Consider the following 18,160-nt stretch of genomic DNA (forward strand, 5'->3'; position numbering starts at 1 on the left):
TGCTGGATGCAGAGCTGTCTACATAGACATGCTCACCAAGACGAGCCATTGGTGTTATCAATAAAAACTACTTTATGATGAAGAGATTGGTTGGTGCCATTTCTTCTTTCATGGTCCACCACATCACTACACAACCTTTCCATGGACGGCTCTGGGACACCAGACAGGTTTTTTGTCCCAATAACATGACTCCACATCCCCATCCTAATATCCCTCATGTAGATCTAGGATTGGGCATTGAGCATTGAGTGTGACCATGTCTACACAAGCATGGAAACAGACACAAGCGCTGAGTAGAGGTTGCATCTGCCATTATTAGTTGGCCACTCAGAACCTCAACAGATGGAAGTCATACCATCCTCCTATTTCTATTTTTTTCACAGAATCTCTCCTCTTGTACCATAATAAATACTAGACTAAAAGGGTTCTCCTGCCAGCCTTCTAGTCTTCTGTAAATACGAGTCAAAACCTTTTTCCAAATAGAGTTAGGAAGGGTGAAAATGTTTGTTGAGTTTTTATTGCTGTCTGTGTCTCTGTTGGGGAGATGAGTCCATATTCCCATCACACACGTTCCTGGAATGAGACACATGGTGCATGGACCACCAGCTGGATACTCGATGCATGATAAAATGTAAGTATTCACCAGTACACCACAGATCTTCAAATAAGTCAGAACAGTTTTTTAATTGAGGAAAAATCAGACAAGAGAAGTGCAATGTTTCGGAGGCAGGCATGTCTGACAAAGAGGCCCGTGCGGCTCCGAAACATTGCACTTGGTAATGTGATCTTTCTTCAATAAAAAATATTTGCACTTATTTGAAGATCTGTGGAGTGCTGGCAAATATTTTCATTCTGTTGGGGAGATTTCCCAATATTCCAGTCTCATAGGCAGAGGTTATAGGGACAGGAGGTAAGGGAAAATTATCTTACAAAGGACATTACATTTCCTTCAGCCACCTGCAGAAGCCCCTTGTCGTCCAACACCAAGAAAGCTCAGAGCAGCAGTAGCCCTAGAGATGTACTACTGCTGTGTTACAGCTGATTGGTCGGTGAGGAGTGGCGCTGGGGCGGGGGTACATACAGAGGTCTACAGCTATGAGGCTACTGGACTGGAGTGTCTAGGCACAGGAAGTATGTTGCTGTGAATTTCAAGACAAAAGGCAAATCTTACTGGGTACTGCTTAGGAATTCTAGATGTTCCTTATGAGATAGTACAAAAATAATTAGAGGAATGGAGGACATCAGCTATGAGGAAAGACTACAAGCACTGAACTTATTCTCTCTGGAGAAGAGACGATTGAGGGGGGATATGATATCAATGTACAAATACTGTACTGGCAACCCTAGCATATGGAAAAACTGATTCAGAGAATGGGAATACAATAAGACACGTGGCCACTCACTAAAACTAGAGGAAAGGTGGTTTAACCTTAAAGTACGTAGGGGGTTCTTCACTGTCAGAGCAGTAAGGATGTGGAATTCTCTTCCACAAGCAGTGGTATCAGCAGGGAGCATCGATAGTTTCAAAAAACTATTAGATGGGCACCTTAAAGACCACAACGTACAGGGGTATGCAATGTACAACATACAGGGGTATGCAATGTGTGGTTAACAGCAAACACACACACACATCATAGGTTGAACTGGATGGACTGATGTCTTTTTTCAATCTCACAAACTATGTAACTAAGTAACTATATAGTCTTTAATTTTTAAGTTTGGGTCCACTTTAAAGTAGAACTATGGAATAAATAAATAAAAACATGGAATTCAGCTTCCAGTAGCCGGCTGGTTACAGAGGCAAAAAGAGACCAAATCGTCTCTGATTGCCTCAATGGCCTTGGAGGACTGGAGCGACGTCATGAGTCTGGTCTAGGGTAAAATAAAAGTACATTTTTTTTTTTTTTTACTTTTTTTTTTAAAAGCTAAAGATCAGAACATTTTTTTTTCTTTTTTTGATCTTTTGCTTTTTAAAGGTAAAGGAGAGATTTGGAGTCTTTTTTGACCCTAGATCTCTCCATAAAGAGGACCTGTCATCCTTATTTCTATTATAATGGATGTTTACATTGCTCATAATAGGAGTAAAAGTGATAACAAAAAATTAAAGGGACTGTGTAAAAATAAAATAAGTAAAAAAATTAAAGCCCCCTCATCGCTCAATTCTCGCACGCAGAAGCCAACACATACTCTGCTAGTGCACGCATATGTAAACGGTGTTCGCATCACACAGAGCGAGATCAATAATTCTAGCATTAGACTTCCTCTGTAACTACAGGTACCCTGTAAAAATGTTTAAAGCATCGCCTATGAAGATTTGCAGTTTGTCGCCATTCCACTAGCTTGCGCAATTTTAAAGTGCGTGACACGTTAGCTATCTACTTGGCGCAGTATCTTTCATATTTTATAAAAGAAAATGGAGTTATTAATTGTGTTTTGTTTTTTTAAATTCATTTAAGTGTATTTTTTCCCCCAAAAAAATTGTTTGAAAAACCACTTCCCAAATACCGTGTGAAATTTGAATGATCACCATTTTATTTTCTACAGTCTTTGCTATAAAAAAAACTATCTATATATATATATATATATATATATATATATATATATATATATATATATATATATATATATATATATATAAATAGTATTATAATATTATTATAATTATAATAATATTATATCACCATTTTATTTCCTAAGGTCTTTGCTAAAAAAAAAACTATATATATATATATATATATATATATATATATATATATATATATACTATAATTATAATAATATTATTATTATATTATTATAATTATAATACTATTATTCTAATCATATACTGATTTAAACTTGTAAACAAAAACCACTTCGCAAATACCGTGTGAAATTTGAACGGTCACCATTTTATTTTCTACAGTCTTTGCTATAAAAAAAAAAACTATATATAATATATATATTTATTGATAGTATTATAATATAATTATAATAATATTATATCACCATTTTATTTCCTAAGGTCTTTGCTAAAAAAAAACTATATATATATATATATATATATATATATATATATATATAATTATAATAATATTATTATTATATTATTATAATTATAATACTATTATCATTACTAATCATATACTGATTTAAACTTGTAAACAAAAAGTGCCAGAATAGACGTGGTCTTCAAGTGGATAAGGACCTTCGATTGTAAGCTCTTTGAAGACAGGGAATGATGTGAATGTAAAATATATAAAGCGCTATGTAAATGGTCAGTGCTATATAAAATCTGTAATAAATACAAAGAAGATAAGGTTATAGAAGTGGCTCTGGGGTCTGAACATGCAAATTCAGATTTAGGTAAACATTCTGGTGTTTTCGCTGCAGTATCATTTCCTCTTGGCAGGCGTGATTGTTTATATGTAATGTCTGCGACACTTCTTGTATTCTTGTATGGTCTTTTTGGCAGCACATTTTTGCAGACCTGTTTTGTAATTTATCATATGCACCTGCTGCATCGCCTCTTCCCTTTCCCTTTAGTTGCCTGGTGTTCGCACCACATTGAAGCAGAACTGGCTGAGAGAGATACAGTAAAAAAGGAAAAAAATGTTATATATATATATATATATATATATATATATAGCTATATCTTTTTTTTTTGTCTTGTTGGGTTGTTTCAATAAAGCTGAACTCCAGACACGTCCAAAAGATAAAAATGACTCTAGCTCTGTAATTAGTAATACATCATTAAATGTGTTTTTTAATGCAGGCAGTGTACAGTGAGGGGAAAAAAAATATTTGATCTCCTGCTGTTTTTGTACGTTTGCTCGCTGACAAAGAAATGATTCGTCTATAATTTTAATGGTCGGTTTATTTTAACAGTAAGAGACAGAAAAACGACAAAATAATCCAGAAAAATACATTTTAAAAAAATTAAAAACATTTTAAATTGTTTTGCATTTTAATGAGTGAAATAAGTATTTGATGCCTTATCAGTCAGTAAGATTGCTGGCTCCCAGGTGTCTTCTATACAGGTAATGGCCCGTACACACGATCCGAAAATCGGACGAAAATTAACGCTTGTGAAAGGATCGGACGCTAATCGGATCGTTAGTACACAGCTTACGAGAGGTGATCACGACAGTTCACCCGATTATTATCCGGTGGTGCAAGCATAAAAATTTTGATCGTATTATAACACATCGTACGATAATCGTATTATCAGTATGTTGTTCGTCCGAAAAAAATGGTGAGCAGTAGACAGCGCATGAGCAGTAGACATAATTTTCCCCTCACACGCTACAGCGTGGTTACGCATACCGGAAGCTAAGAATTATCGTCCGAGAAAATTCGTATCGTGAGTAACCTCTCCCTTTAAGCGAATATTATTGAGAGCTGCTAGAATACGAAAAATAACGGATGGAACGTCGCCCGATTTTCGGATCGTGTGTACTGGGCATAAGGAGCTGAGATTAGGAGCACTCTCTAAAAGGGAGTGATCCAGTGGCGGCTGGTGCATGCAGGGCGCAGGGGTGCCGCCCCCCCATCCATGCGTCCCGCCCCCTAATCTACATGCGGGGGGCCGGACACCTGGAGTTCAATGGGGATTTTTTTTTAACCATGTGATTAGAGCCAGAGGCTCTCACAGGCTTAAAAAAAAGGGTGGGCACAGGGCGCAAAGCACCAATGGAGCACCAGCCACCACTGGAGTGCTCCTAATCTCAGCTTGTTACCTGTATAAAAAGACACCTGTCCACAGAATCAATCAATCAGATTCCAATCTCTCCACCATGGCCAAGAACAAAGAGCTGTCCAAGGATGTCAGGGACAAGATTGTAGACCTACACAAGGCTGGAATGGGCTACAAGACCATCAGCAAGCAGCTTGGTAAGAGGGTGACAACAGTTGGTGCGATTATACGCAAATGGAAGAAACACAAAAAATAACTGTCAGTCTCCCTCATTCTGGGGCTACATACAAGATCTCACCTCGTGGAGTTTCAATGATCATGAGAACAGTGAGGAATCAGCCCAGAACTATGCGGGAGAATCTTGTCAATGTTCTCAAGGCAGCTGGGACTATAGTCACCAAGAAAACAATTGGTAACACACTACGCCGTGAAGGACTGAAATCCCGCAAAGTCCCCCTGCTCAAGAAAACACATGTACAGGCCTGTCTGAAGTTTGCTAATGAACATCTGAATGATTCAGAAGAGAACTGGGTGAAAGTGTTGTGGTCAGATGAGACCAAAATCGAGATCTTTGGCATCAGCTCAACTCATCGTATTTGGAGGAGGAGGAATGCTGCCTATGACCCCAAGAACACCATGCCACCATCAAACATGGAGGTGGAAACATTATGCTTTGAGGGTGTTTTTCTGCTAAGGGGACAGGACAACTTCACCGCATCAAAGGGACGTTGGAAGGGGCCATGAACCGTCAAATCTTGGGTGAGAACCTCCTTCCCTTAGCCAGGGCATTGAAAATGGGTATTCCAGCATGACAATGACCCAAAACACACGGCCAAGGCAACAAAGGAGTGGCTCAAGAAGAAGCACATTCTAGTCCCGGAGTGGTCTAACCAGTCTCCAGACCTTAATCCTATAGAAAATATGTGGAGGGAGCTGAAGGTTCAACCTCGAAAACCCTAATGACTTGGAGGGGATCTGCAAAGAGGAGTGGGACAAAACCCCTCCTGAGATGTGTGCAAACCTGGTGGCCAACTACAAGAAACGTCTGACCTCTCTGATTGCCAACAAGGGTTTTGCCACCAAGTACTAAGTCGTGTCTATTTCCCTCATTAAAATGCAAATCAAATTATAACTTTTTTTAAATGCGTTTGTCTGGATATTTTTGTTGTTGTTCTGTCTCTCTTTCTGTTAAAATGAACCGACCTTTAAAATTATAGACTGATCATTTCTTTGTCATTGGTCAAACGTACAAAATCAGCAGGGGATCAAATACTTTTTTCCTTCACTGTAAAGCGGATTTCCACCCTTTTTAGTAACCATGGCCCCACTGGTAACTGATCCCCATGCCATTAATCTTTGGATATTTTTAATTTTATTTTTTTATATTGTTTAACCACTTCTGGACCGGAAGATTTTCCCCCTTAATGACCAGGCCATTTTTTACGATTCAGCACTGCGTTACTTTAACAGACAATTGTGCAGTCGTGCGACACTGTACCCAAATAAAATTGATGTCCTTTTTTCCCCCACAAACAGAGCTTTCTTTTGGTGGTATTTGATCACCTGTGCGATTTTTTTAATTTTTTGTGCTATAAACAAAAAAAGAGCGACAATTCTGGAAAAAAAAAAAAAAACAATATTTTTCACATTCTGCTTTATAACATTCCCAATAAAAAAAAAAATTAAAAATCAATTTTTTTTTAACATTTTAGGCCAATTTGTTTTCTGCTACATATTTTTGTTTTAAAAAATCACAATAAGCGTATTTTGATTGGTTTGCGCAAAAGTTATCGCCACTACTAACTACGGGAAAGATTTATGTCATTTTTATAGTTTTTTTTTTTAACTAATAATAGCGGCGATCTGCAATTTTTAGCTGGACTGCGCCATTGCGGCGGACAGACCGGACCCCTAACTGACATTTTTGACACTTTTGGGGGGACCAGTGACATTACTACAGTAATCAGTGCTAAAAATATGCACTGTTACTGTAAAAATGACACTGGCAGGAAAGGGGTTAACCCAGGGGTGATCAAGGGGTTAAATGTGAGCCCAGGGGAGTGATTCTAACTGTAGGGGGGTGGGGCTTGTGAAATAATCATAGAGACCTGTGATCCTATATAGAAGGATCACAGGCACTCTGTGATCATTCCAGAGAGAAAAACGGTCAGCTGTGTTTACAACAGCTGACCGTCCTTTTCTCTCAGCGGGGAGCGATCGCGGGTGCCCGGTGGCAATAATGACACTTGCAGGGAAGGGCTTAACACTGTGGTTGATCAAGGGGTTAAATGTGAGCCTAGGGGAGTGATTCTAACTGGGGGGGGGGGGGCTTGTGAAATGGCCATAGAGACCTGTGATCCTATATAGAAGGATCACAGGCACTCTGTGATCATTCCAGAGAGAAGAACGGTCAGCTGTGTTTACAACAGCCGACCGTTGTTCTCTCTCAGCGGGGAGCGATTGTGGGTGGCAGGCGACAATCGAAGCGCACTCACCCCCTAGCTGCAGGCGCGTGCCTGACGTAGCCCTACATCAGTTCGCGCAGGAGGGGCTTCCTGCCGCAGTATATCTGCGGCAGGCGGTCCGGAAGCGATTAAATCCTGCCACTTCCTGCCTACCTCGCCGTAGCGAGGTACGTCATTTCCGCTCTCCCATTGGCTCTTGGGACGTTAGTGTCATCAATCCCAAGAGTCAATGGGCATCCTCCGCTTCTGGCTTTGCCTTATTTTCAAAACCGGAAATGACGCAATGCCAGATTGCAGGGTTTGTTGATTGACAAGTTGAACTTCCACCACCGCCATTACTACAACAACCTGCAGGACACGCTGTGTCCTGACTGCACAGGCGCGAGATCAGGAGGTGCATGCTGGGGTAGCCAGCTGCACCAAATTCCCAAAGCAAGCACGAGTGGGCTTCAGATGCGCATAGTAAGAATGGCCGCTGCCTGTATACCAGGGACGCTGTGAGTAAATGAAGATTTATATATTGTAAAGCGCAGCGCAAACTGTTGGCGCTATATAAATCCTGTATAGTAATAATAATAGTAATAAGCCACTTCAATGAATACACTATAAACAGTATCTACTTTCAATTTTAGCAAAGCAAAAGCAAAGAAAATCACGGGGGTGTTTTTTAAAAGAAAATTGACTAGGAGACTGGAACTCCACTTTAGGTACAAAATTTCTGACCTGGTATTAACCCCTACAGCAGGGCTGGAGTGTGAGAGGGAGAAGCAGCACAAGGTGCTAGTCCCTGTGCTACCAAGGAGCACACTGACAGGGGAGAGCAGAGTGTCGGGGGGGGGGGGGGTGCGATCATCACTGTACCACTTATATTTGAACTGTTCTTTTACATGCTGGGGTGGTTCCAGGACGGGTTCAGAGGACGTGGGATAATCAGCAATGATGGGTAAATAAGTGGTGCGCTGTTCTCTCACATCTATATTCCTGTGCTTAGTGAAAAATGTTTTCTTTCGAAAAAATTATAAATTATATATCAATTGTCTATCAGTCCTTCGTGATCAGTCCTTCAATCAAAAACAAATTTAGCATAAAAAACAAAAAGCCCTTATTCCCAGGTGCTTGTAGACCACCGTATTGAGGTGCTCCACTCAAAGGTCAATACTTGCTGCCAAACTTGGGGTAAGTCGAATATACCCCTCTAGTCTTTCTCTTCTAATGGCTTCCCTAATGCAAGGGATATGGCTCCTTCCACACCGATGCTCAAATAAAAAGGAAACTTCTTATCATGCAGTATGTAAAAACTTTTCTTAATTTATTAAAATTCCATATACTTACCCCCACATTTATAACTCTTGTATATTCGCATATAAAACACAATCAAATGTGCAGTCAATGGCGCTTGCTAATCTCTCACTGCTATTCCGGGTCTCAGAGACACCGGAAGTGACGTCTCAGGCTCCTCCCGACGCGTTGCGTCACTAGTCGTGACTTCCTCAGGGTATTGCAACTAAAGCTGCCTTATTTGATCTGGTAATAGGCTTTTAATTTTATCTTGTTAATTTTGGCTGGGGTTCTGCTTTAACAGCTTCCCAACCGGCTGCTGCACATTTACTGCGACAGGCTGGCTCTCCTGCGTGAACCAATGTAGCCGTACGTCAGTCGCGTGCAGCATGGTGCTTTGGCGGGGTGGGGGGGGTTCGATCGCTCGCCGCCACCGGCATGCTCTCGCCCCCACTTGGTAGCGGGGATGCCGATCCAAGGGGCCGGCGGCCACGATTGCCGCCAGGCACCCGCGATCGCTCCCCGCTGAGAGAAAAGGACGGTCCGCTCTTGTAAACACAGCTGACCGCTCTTCTCTATGGAATGATAACAGAGTGCCTATGATCCTTCTATAAAGGATCACCGGTCTCTATGATCATTCCACAAGCCCCGTCCCCCCCAGTTAGAATCGCTCCCCCAGGCTCACATTTGACCCCTTGATCACCCACAATGTTAACCCTTTCCCTGCCAGTGTCATTATTGCCACTGGGCACCCTCGATCGCTCCCCGCTGAGAGAGAATTACGGTCATCTGTTGTAAACACAGCTGACCATTCTTCTCTCTGGAATGATCACAGAGCGCCTGTGATCCTTCTATATAGGATCGCAGGTCTCTATGATCATTTCACAAGCCTATCCCCCATACAGTTAGAATCACTCCCCTAGGCTCACATTTAACCCTTTGATCACCATTGTGTTATCACCTTCCCTTCCAGTGTCATTTTTACAGTAACAGTGCATATTTATAGCACTGATTACTGTAGTAATGTCACTGGTAACCCCAAAAGTGTAAAAAATGTCAGTCAGGGGTCCAATCTGTCCGCTGCAATGTCACAGTCCTGCTAGAAATCGCAGATCGCCGCCATTATTAGTAAAAAAAATAAATAAATAAAAATGACTTCTCTCCCCTAGTTTGTAGTTGCGATAACTTTTACACAAACCAATCAAAATACGCTTATTGCGATTTTTTTTTTTTTTTTTTAAATATGTAGCAGAATACAAATTGGCCTAGAATGATGAAAAATTTTGATTTTTACATTTTTTTTTTTTTAGGGAATGTTATATAGCAGAATATGAAAAATATTGTTTTTTTTTTTTCAGAATTGTCACTCTCTTTTTTTTGTTTATAGCGCAAAAAATAAAAAACGCACAGGTGATCAAATTCCACCAAAAGAAAGCTCTGTTTGTGGGAAAAAAAAAGGACATCAATTTTTTTTGGGTATAGCGTCACACAGCCGAGCAATTGTCCGTTAAAGTAACGCAGTGGCGAATCGCAAAAAATGGCCTGGTCATTAAGGGGGCAAGTCCTTCTGGTCCAGAAGTGGTTAAGGACTCGGGGGACACAGTTCTCTCTCCTGTGGATAGGGGAGGGGGGGACCGTAAACAGAAATCAGAATAGTGTGGCAGAGAATAGCAGATCTTTATGCTTCAGTGAATCCCCGAACATCTGACTCATCCATCTCTTTTTTTTTTGGGGGGGGGGGGGGACAAAAAAAAATGCAAAAACCCTTTCTGGAGGAGCGAGCTAAAAAAAAACTGCCGCGTGTGTACAGTATATATTTATATTGTATTTTTTGCACAGGATACATTTTACATACGAAGGCACAAGGATTGGATCTAGCATTTATATGATGCACACTTCTGAATTATTAATGGCTGATAACATTTTTCTGAGCCTGTAGCTATGAATGATTAAAGTGCAATTCCCCTCATAACTGGCCGTTCATCAGTGCCATTTATAAACTGTGCTTAGGCTGTAAGATAATCAACGTTTTCAGCAATGTAAAACATGCCTGCTTTACAGCTTGTAGGTTTCATAAATTATTTTTTATGATCTAAAAAATACTTTGCAAAAACCGTGCTGTGTAGTGTGAAAAAATATGGAAGTGAAAAGTTCATTTTGGATAAAGTGGTGGAAGAAGGGGGCTAGACCAGGGGCAGGAGCATTTTCCACATTAGCTCCTATTCCTGCACCTTCATGACTCAGATCACCCCAATTCCTGCACCTTATTCCTCAGATCACCCCAATTCTTGCACCTTATTCCTCAGATCAACCCAATTCTTGCACCTTCATACCTCAGATCACCCCAGTTCCTGCACCTTCATACCTCAGATCACCCCAATTCCTGCACCTTCACACCTCAGATCACCCCAGTTCCTGCACCTTCATACCTCAGATCACCCCAATTCTTGCACCTTATTCCTCAGATCAACCCAATTCTTGCACCTTCATACCTCAGATCACCCCAGTTCCTGCACCTTCATACCTCAGATCACTGCAATTCCTGCACCTTCATACCTCCGATCACCCCAGTTCCTGCACCTTCATACCTCAGATCACCCCAGTTCCTGCATCTTATTCCTCAGATCACCCCAATTCCTGCACCTTCATACCTCAGATTACCCCAATTCCTGCACCTTATTCCTCAGATCACCCCAATTCCTGCACCCTTATATCTCGGATCACCCCAATTCCTGCACCTTCATATCTCAAATCACCCCAGTTCCTGCACCTTCACACCTCAGATCACCCCAATTCCTGCACCTTCATACCTCAGATTACCCCAATTCCTGCACCTTCATACCTCAGATCACCCCAATTCCTGCACCTTCATATCTCACATCACCCCAGTTCCTGCACCTTCATACCTCAGATCACCCCAATTGCTGCACATTCATACCTCAGATCACCCCAATTCCTGCACCTTCATAACTCAGATCACCCCAATTCTTGCACCTTATTCCTCAGATCACCCCAATTCCTGCACCTTCATATCTCAGATCACCCCAGTTCCTGCACCTTCATACCTCAGATCACCCCAGTTCCTGCATCTTCATACCTCATATCACTCCAGTTCCTGCACCTTCATACCTCAGATCACCCCAATTCCTGCACCTTATACCTCAGATCACCCCAGTTCCTGTACCTTCATTCCTCAGATCACCCCAGTTCCTGCATCTTCATACCTCTGATCACTCCAGTTCCTGCACCTTCATACCTCAGATCACCCCAGTTCCTGCATCTTCATACCTCATATCACTCCAGTTCCTGCACCTTCATACCTCAGATCACCCCAATTCCTGCACCTTATACCTCAGATCACCCCAATTCCTGTACCTTCATTCCTCAGATCACCACAATTCCTGTAACTTCATTCCTCAGATCACCACAATTCCTGCACCTTCATACCTCAGATCACCACAATTCCTGCACCTTCACACCTCAGATCACCCCAGTTCCTGTACCTTCATTGCTCAGATCACCACAATTCCTGCACCTTCATACCTCAGATCACCCCAATTCCTGCACCTTCATACCTCGGATCACTGCAATTCCTCCACCTTCATACCTTACATCAGTGGTCCTCAACTCTGGTCCCCAGGGCCCACTAACAGGGCAGATTTTAAGTATTACCTTGGGGGGGATGCAGACTAGAATACTGCAATCACTGAGCAGCAAATTATATCACCTGGGATGTATTTCAGTTATCTTGCAAACCTGGCCTGTTAGTGGGCCCTGAGGACCAGGGTTGAGGACCGCTGCCTTAGATCACTGTAATTCCTGCACCTTCGTACCTCGGATCACTGCAATTCCTGCACCTTCATACCTCAGATCACTGCAATTCCTGCACCTTCATACCTCGGATCACTGCAATTCCTGCACCTTCATACCTCGGATCACTGCAATTCCTACACCTTCATACCTCAGATCATCCGCAATTCCTGCACCTTCATACCTCAGATCACTGCAATTCCTGCACCTTCATACCTCGGATCACTGAAATTCCTGCACCTTCATACCTCAGATCATCCGCAATTCCTGCACCTTCATCTTCATACCTCAGATCACTGCATTTCCTGCACCTTCATACCTCAGATCACTGCAATTCCTACACCTTCATGTCTCAAATCACCCCAATAGCTGCACCTTCATAGCTCAAATCACCCCAATAGCTGCATCTGCATACCTCAAAGTACTGCAATTCCTGCACCTTCATGTCTCAGATCACCCCAATAACAAGTGTCAATGATAGTTGCAACATTTTGCATCCCTCTCACAATGGGCATCAGGATAAGTAGCAAGGGTAGGTCTCCCCAGCGGGACACAGACCACTAGAAAACCTGACAAACTAACCCATGTCCTAAATCTATCCTAAAGAAATAAAAAGTTTAGACTGTAGTACTTTAAGAGTTATTAGCTTTGTAGTTTATGGTTTCTATTTTATTTATTTTTTACTCCTAGGTCTTGGTGGAGCAATTGGCTATATGCTTGGTGGGCTGGACTGGACTCAAACGTTCCTTGGAACTCTGTTTAAATCTCAGCAGCAAGTCCTTTTCTTTTTTGCAGCCATTATATTCTCTGTGTCCGTTGGCCTCCACCTTTTCAGTATTGAGGAAGATCAGTACAGTCCCCAACAGGACCGCATAGATGACGAAGCGGACACCATGTCCAGCGTAAAATTAAACAGCACGCTCGCCCCAATGTCTCGGTTAAACGTCATTAATGAAGAGGAACCCTACACAAACTTTCACGATGAAGTGCAGTCAGAAAACGATCTCAACCTCGACTTCCTTGATGTGGACATCGTAAGAAGTAAAAGCGATTCGGTCTTGCATATGGCTGACGCCACATTGGAATATGAATCTGAGTTTCTTCATTACATCGAACCCTCCATTTTCCAAGATGGTTCATACCCCAACACCCCACGCAGCACCAGCCAGGAGCTTCTGAAGTCCAAATTCAACCGTCTTTCGGCATTCCTCAGGGAGAACGAACGAGAGGAGGAGATGTTGCTTGATAATCATATTAATGAAGCCAAAGTTCCGAACGGCGGTGACGCACTACAGACAGAGAACATGAACGGGCACACCAGAATCGGCATGAAACAATCCTGCACCGCGAGCTCCATGCGTCGGAGAAGGCACATGTTCTATCGTCAGCCTTCGTACACCTTCTCATATTATGGAAAGGTAGGATCCCACAAGTACCGCTTCAGGAGAGCCAACGCCATCTTGCTTATAAAATCCTCACGCAGCATGAACGACATTTACGACATGCAGAAGAGGCAGCGTCAGAGACAGAGGCACAGAAATCAGAGCGGGGCCACCAATTCCAGCGGTGACACAGAGAGTGAGGAAGGAGAGACTGAGACAACTGTCAGGCTGCTCTGGCTGTCCATGCTGAAGATGCCGAAAGAGCTGATGCGTCTTTGCGTTTGCCACTTGCTAACCTGGTTTTCTATTATTGCTGAAGCAGTGTTCTATACAGATTTCATGGGTCAGGTCATCTTTGAAGGTGATCCCAAGGTAAGTGCAATATGATACAGCAGAGCTTTGACCCCTTTGACCTTTGCCTTATTTTTAAAGTGTAGGATTACCTGGTGTCTGAGATTTAGAGCCGGTTCACATTAGAGCGATCCGACTTGCCGGGGCGACCTCACAAGTCGCGGTGCGCTGCTCTCACCGCGACCTCGGAGCGGCCGGCACGGACTTCATAACATTGAAGTCAATGCAGGTCGCTCCGGGTCGCCCCAAAGAAGCTCCGGACCCTTTCTCTAAGTCGGAGCGACTTGTGTCGCTCCTATAAGAACGGGTCCACAGCTTCTCTATGGCAGGCGACCTACAGCGACCTGTCAGGCGACCAGGTCGCCTGACAGGTCGCCCCAGTGTGAACCGGCACTTAAAGGCACTACATCCCTTCAAAAGAATTAAAATATATAGAGAAAGGAACAGAATTTTTTAGGTGCCAAAACAATATAGAAATAGAAATATCTAAAATTTTATTAAAACAAATATCGGTTTTAAAAATATCAATTTCCTATAAAACCATCACAGAGTATCAATGCGGCTACAATACATATGTAACTTCAGCTTGACCTGTTTCGCCAATCACTGGCTTCCTCAGGAGACTTTAGAAATACTGCATGCAAAGTCACTATGGATAGAAAAAAATACATAATTATACAAGTCAAATGTACAGAAATGCATATGGATCACCTGAGAGAGCCTTCCAAGTGATCCATGTGCATTTCTGTACATTTCACTTATTTAATTCAATATAGTAATAATGTATTTCTGTTGTATTAAAATACACATCTAGATTTGTTGTATATATTTATTTGACTTATGTATTGTTTTCTATCTATAGTGACTTTACAGGCAGTATTTCTAAGGTGTCCTGAGGAAGCCAGTGATTGGCGAAACATGCTGAGCTGAAGTTACTGCATATATATTGTAGCCGCATGGATACTCTGTGATGATTTTATAGGAAATGTATATTTTTAAAACTATATTTATTTTGATAACATTTTAAATGTTTTTATAACAATTGTGTTGGCAATCTAAAAAAAATCCTGTTCCTTTATATTATATATATATATATATATATATATATATATATATATATATATATATTTTTTTTTTTTTTATATATATTAGTGATCTACCGATATCGTTTTTTTATTGCCAATACCGATATCGACCAATATCGGCTGATATATTCGGACATTTAAAAACAATTTATTTTTATTTTTTTTTACACAGGTACTGTTGTGGAGGGATCTGGGGGTCTAAAAGACCCCAAACCGCTCCTCTGCACTTAAAAGCATTCAAAACGCCAAGTTTGACTGTTTTGAATGCTGTCATTTTTTTTTAATTTGGCGCTGAGAACCCGGAAGTGATGTCATGACATCACTTCCGGGTCTTTACATGGAGACCCGATCAGAGCCGAATGCGGCTTTGATCGGGTCTTTGGCGGCCGTGCAGGCTGGTTGCCTGGGTCTCTCGGTGGGACAGGAGACTCGGGCGAACCGCGAAAGGCGGCGGGAGGGGGGGGATGTCCCCTCCCGCTCCTTGTAATGACAGCCGAGCGGCTTCTCAGCCGCATCGGTTGTCATTACAAGACAGCCAACTGTCGGCTATGGATGCCGGTACCGGGGTGATGCCTCTAGCTGCAGGCATCACTCCGGTACAAGCACTTTCCAAAATATCGGCAATATCGGTCACCTCCGGGGCCGATTCCTATATATCGGGGAAAGTGCAGATCGGCCCTCAATATGTCGGCTTTGCCGATAATCGGTCGATCCCTAATATATATATATAATATTATTATTATTATTATTATATATTTTTTTACTTATTGATGTCTAGATCAAATTTAATGCCTTCAATATGCATCAGTGGATTTGGCAATAACTCTCCCTAATTTGCCCACATATAAAATTGTTAAATTTTTTAACCAACTGCCGACCACTCACAGTAAATATAATGTGAGCAGGCGGCAGGTGCAGGCACAATCACGTACCTGTACGGCGGCCCTTTTTTCCAGGCTTAGCGGCATGCATACATACGCCCCTTGCCAACACCTACTGTGTTTGGACACAGCACAAGTTTGGTAGCTGCTTTTAGCCAATGATTTTGACTGAAGTCAGCTGATTGGCTGTGTCCAATCACACACAGAGTTTTGTGTTTACAAAGACACAAAACTGTGTACAGGGATCAGTGATCTGGCTGTTTTTTCTCCATGCAAAGTAGGGTGAAAAAACAGACAGATTGTAAAGTAAAAGCAGCTCACATTACACATTGTTAGGCACACAGTTAACCCCTTGATTACCCCCAGATGTTAACCCCTTCCTAGCCAGTGTCATTAGTACTGTATTATCACTGATCACTGTATTAGTGTCACTAGTGATGTTAGTGACCCTCCCAGATAGTCTCGGTTAGCGCCAGATTGTCCGGCACCCTCTCACAGTCACACTATAAGTCACTGATCACCGCTATTACAGTATAGCGTCTAAAGCTGCGTGAATTCCAATATATTTACCATAGTTTGTAGACTTTATAACTTTCGCACAAATCAAATAATATACATGTATAGGGATTTTGTTTTTTTTACCAAAGACATGTAGCAGAATACATTTTGGTCTAAATTTATGAAGAAATTCGATTTTTTTTTTTTTTTTTTATTGAACATGTTTTATAACAGAAATTAGAATATACATATATATATTTATTTATTTTTTTCAGCATTCCCGAAGGTCTCTCTTTGGGAGAGCCCTTTGACCAAGTATTCAGGGTCGGCTTTGGCTGGCCTAGAAGAACTGGATCTGCCAGGCCTTCTGGTTAGGCAGAACCATGGAATCCCTTTGTCCTTGTTAGGAGCCTCACGGGGAATCAGGGTAGAGGTCCTTCCCCTTCAGGGGGTGAACTAAAAGCACACCCTTAAGAGCACTTTTTAGTTTGTGGTCACATGCATGTTTTTTGTACACTTTGGGGTTTTTTCATTCTAGGTTTTTGCACCACCGCGGACTAAAAAAAAAAAAAAGAGTGCTCAGTCACTGTGAAGCCCACCTCATGTTTTTCTCTCTCTGAATGGAGCAGATAGATACATTGTATCTCTCTCATTGCAAAAAAAAAAATGAGTGTAAAAAATAAATAAAAAAAAAAATATAGGTCAGTGCCAGGGTTAGTGTTTGGGTCAATGCCAGGGTCAAAGGTCAATGTCAGGGTCAGTATTTTTTTGGGACAGGATTTTATTTTTTTTTTCTTTTAAATTGTCTCAGTGTGTTTTAGGTAGGATAAAAAAATCTAAATAAAAAAGCAAAATGCGCACTATTGTTTCTGGGCTGTACGACGGGTACAAACAACAACGAACATACACATATGTGGTATCGCTGCGATCGTCAGGAGAAGAATTTATTTTGGGTTGTTCCTTTTTTTTTTTTTTAAAGTTACATTAATACATTTTTTAGGTGTACTTCAGCAAGAGGTGCACTCAGAGGTGCATTCTTTAACCACTTGCCAACTGCCCGCCGCAGATATACTGGGGCAGGCTGCCTCGGCTGCGTAAATCGCCTTACCCATATGTTGCTACTGGGAAGCAAACATGGGGGCGCGGCGATTCGCGAGAGGGGAAGCTCGTCTGCTCCCATTTAGGATCACAGGTCCCTGTGTTGATCCAATAAGCCCACCCCCCCCCCCCCTCACAGTTAGAAAACACTCCCCTAGGCATACATTTAACCCTTTGAATCGCCTCTGGGTTAACCCTTTCCCTTAAAGCGTCGCTTATGGAGATTTTTAAGTACTGTAGTTTGTCGCCATTTCACGAACGTGGGCAATTTTAAAGCATGGCATGTTAGGTATCTATTTACTCAACGTAACATCATCTTTCGCATTATGCACAAAAATTGGCCTAACTTTACTGTTTTGTTTTTTTTTTAAATTCACGAAAATACAGTGTGTCACAAAATATTGCAACGATTGCCATTTTATTATCTAGGGTCTCTGCTAAAAAAAATATATATATACACACACACACATATATATATATATATATATATATATATATATATATATATATACAGTAATCCCCCGCTCCATCGCGGTTCAGTTTTTGCGGTCCCGGTAATTAACGTTTTTTTTTTTTGTAATGTTATTTTACTATATAAATCATTAAAAATGAAATATTTTTGTGTTTTCCATAGCTC

The 18,160-nt window shown here is 41.6% G+C and overlaps 1 protein-coding gene across 2 annotated transcripts in view; it reads left to right on the forward strand.

Annotated features, from left to right (window-relative positions):
- Window positions 1-18,160, forward strand: part of SLC45A4 (solute carrier family 45 member 4) — a 151,072-nt gene that overhangs the window by 118,612 nt on the left and 14,300 nt on the right. For both annotated transcript variants that reach the window (XM_082257404.1, XM_082257403.1), the window contains one exon: window positions 12,919-13,982. In XM_082257404.1, coding sequence (XP_082113530.1) covers window positions 12,919-13,982 — 1,064 coding nt within the window. The remainder of the gene's footprint in view (window positions 1-12,918; window positions 13,983-18,160) is intronic.

The sequence above is a fragment of the Pelophylax lessonae genome, assembly GCF_965119305.1.
Source record: "Pelophylax lessonae genome assembly, chromosome: 5".
Taxonomy (NCBI): Eukaryota; Metazoa; Chordata; class Amphibia; order Anura; family Ranidae; genus Pelophylax; species Pelophylax lessonae.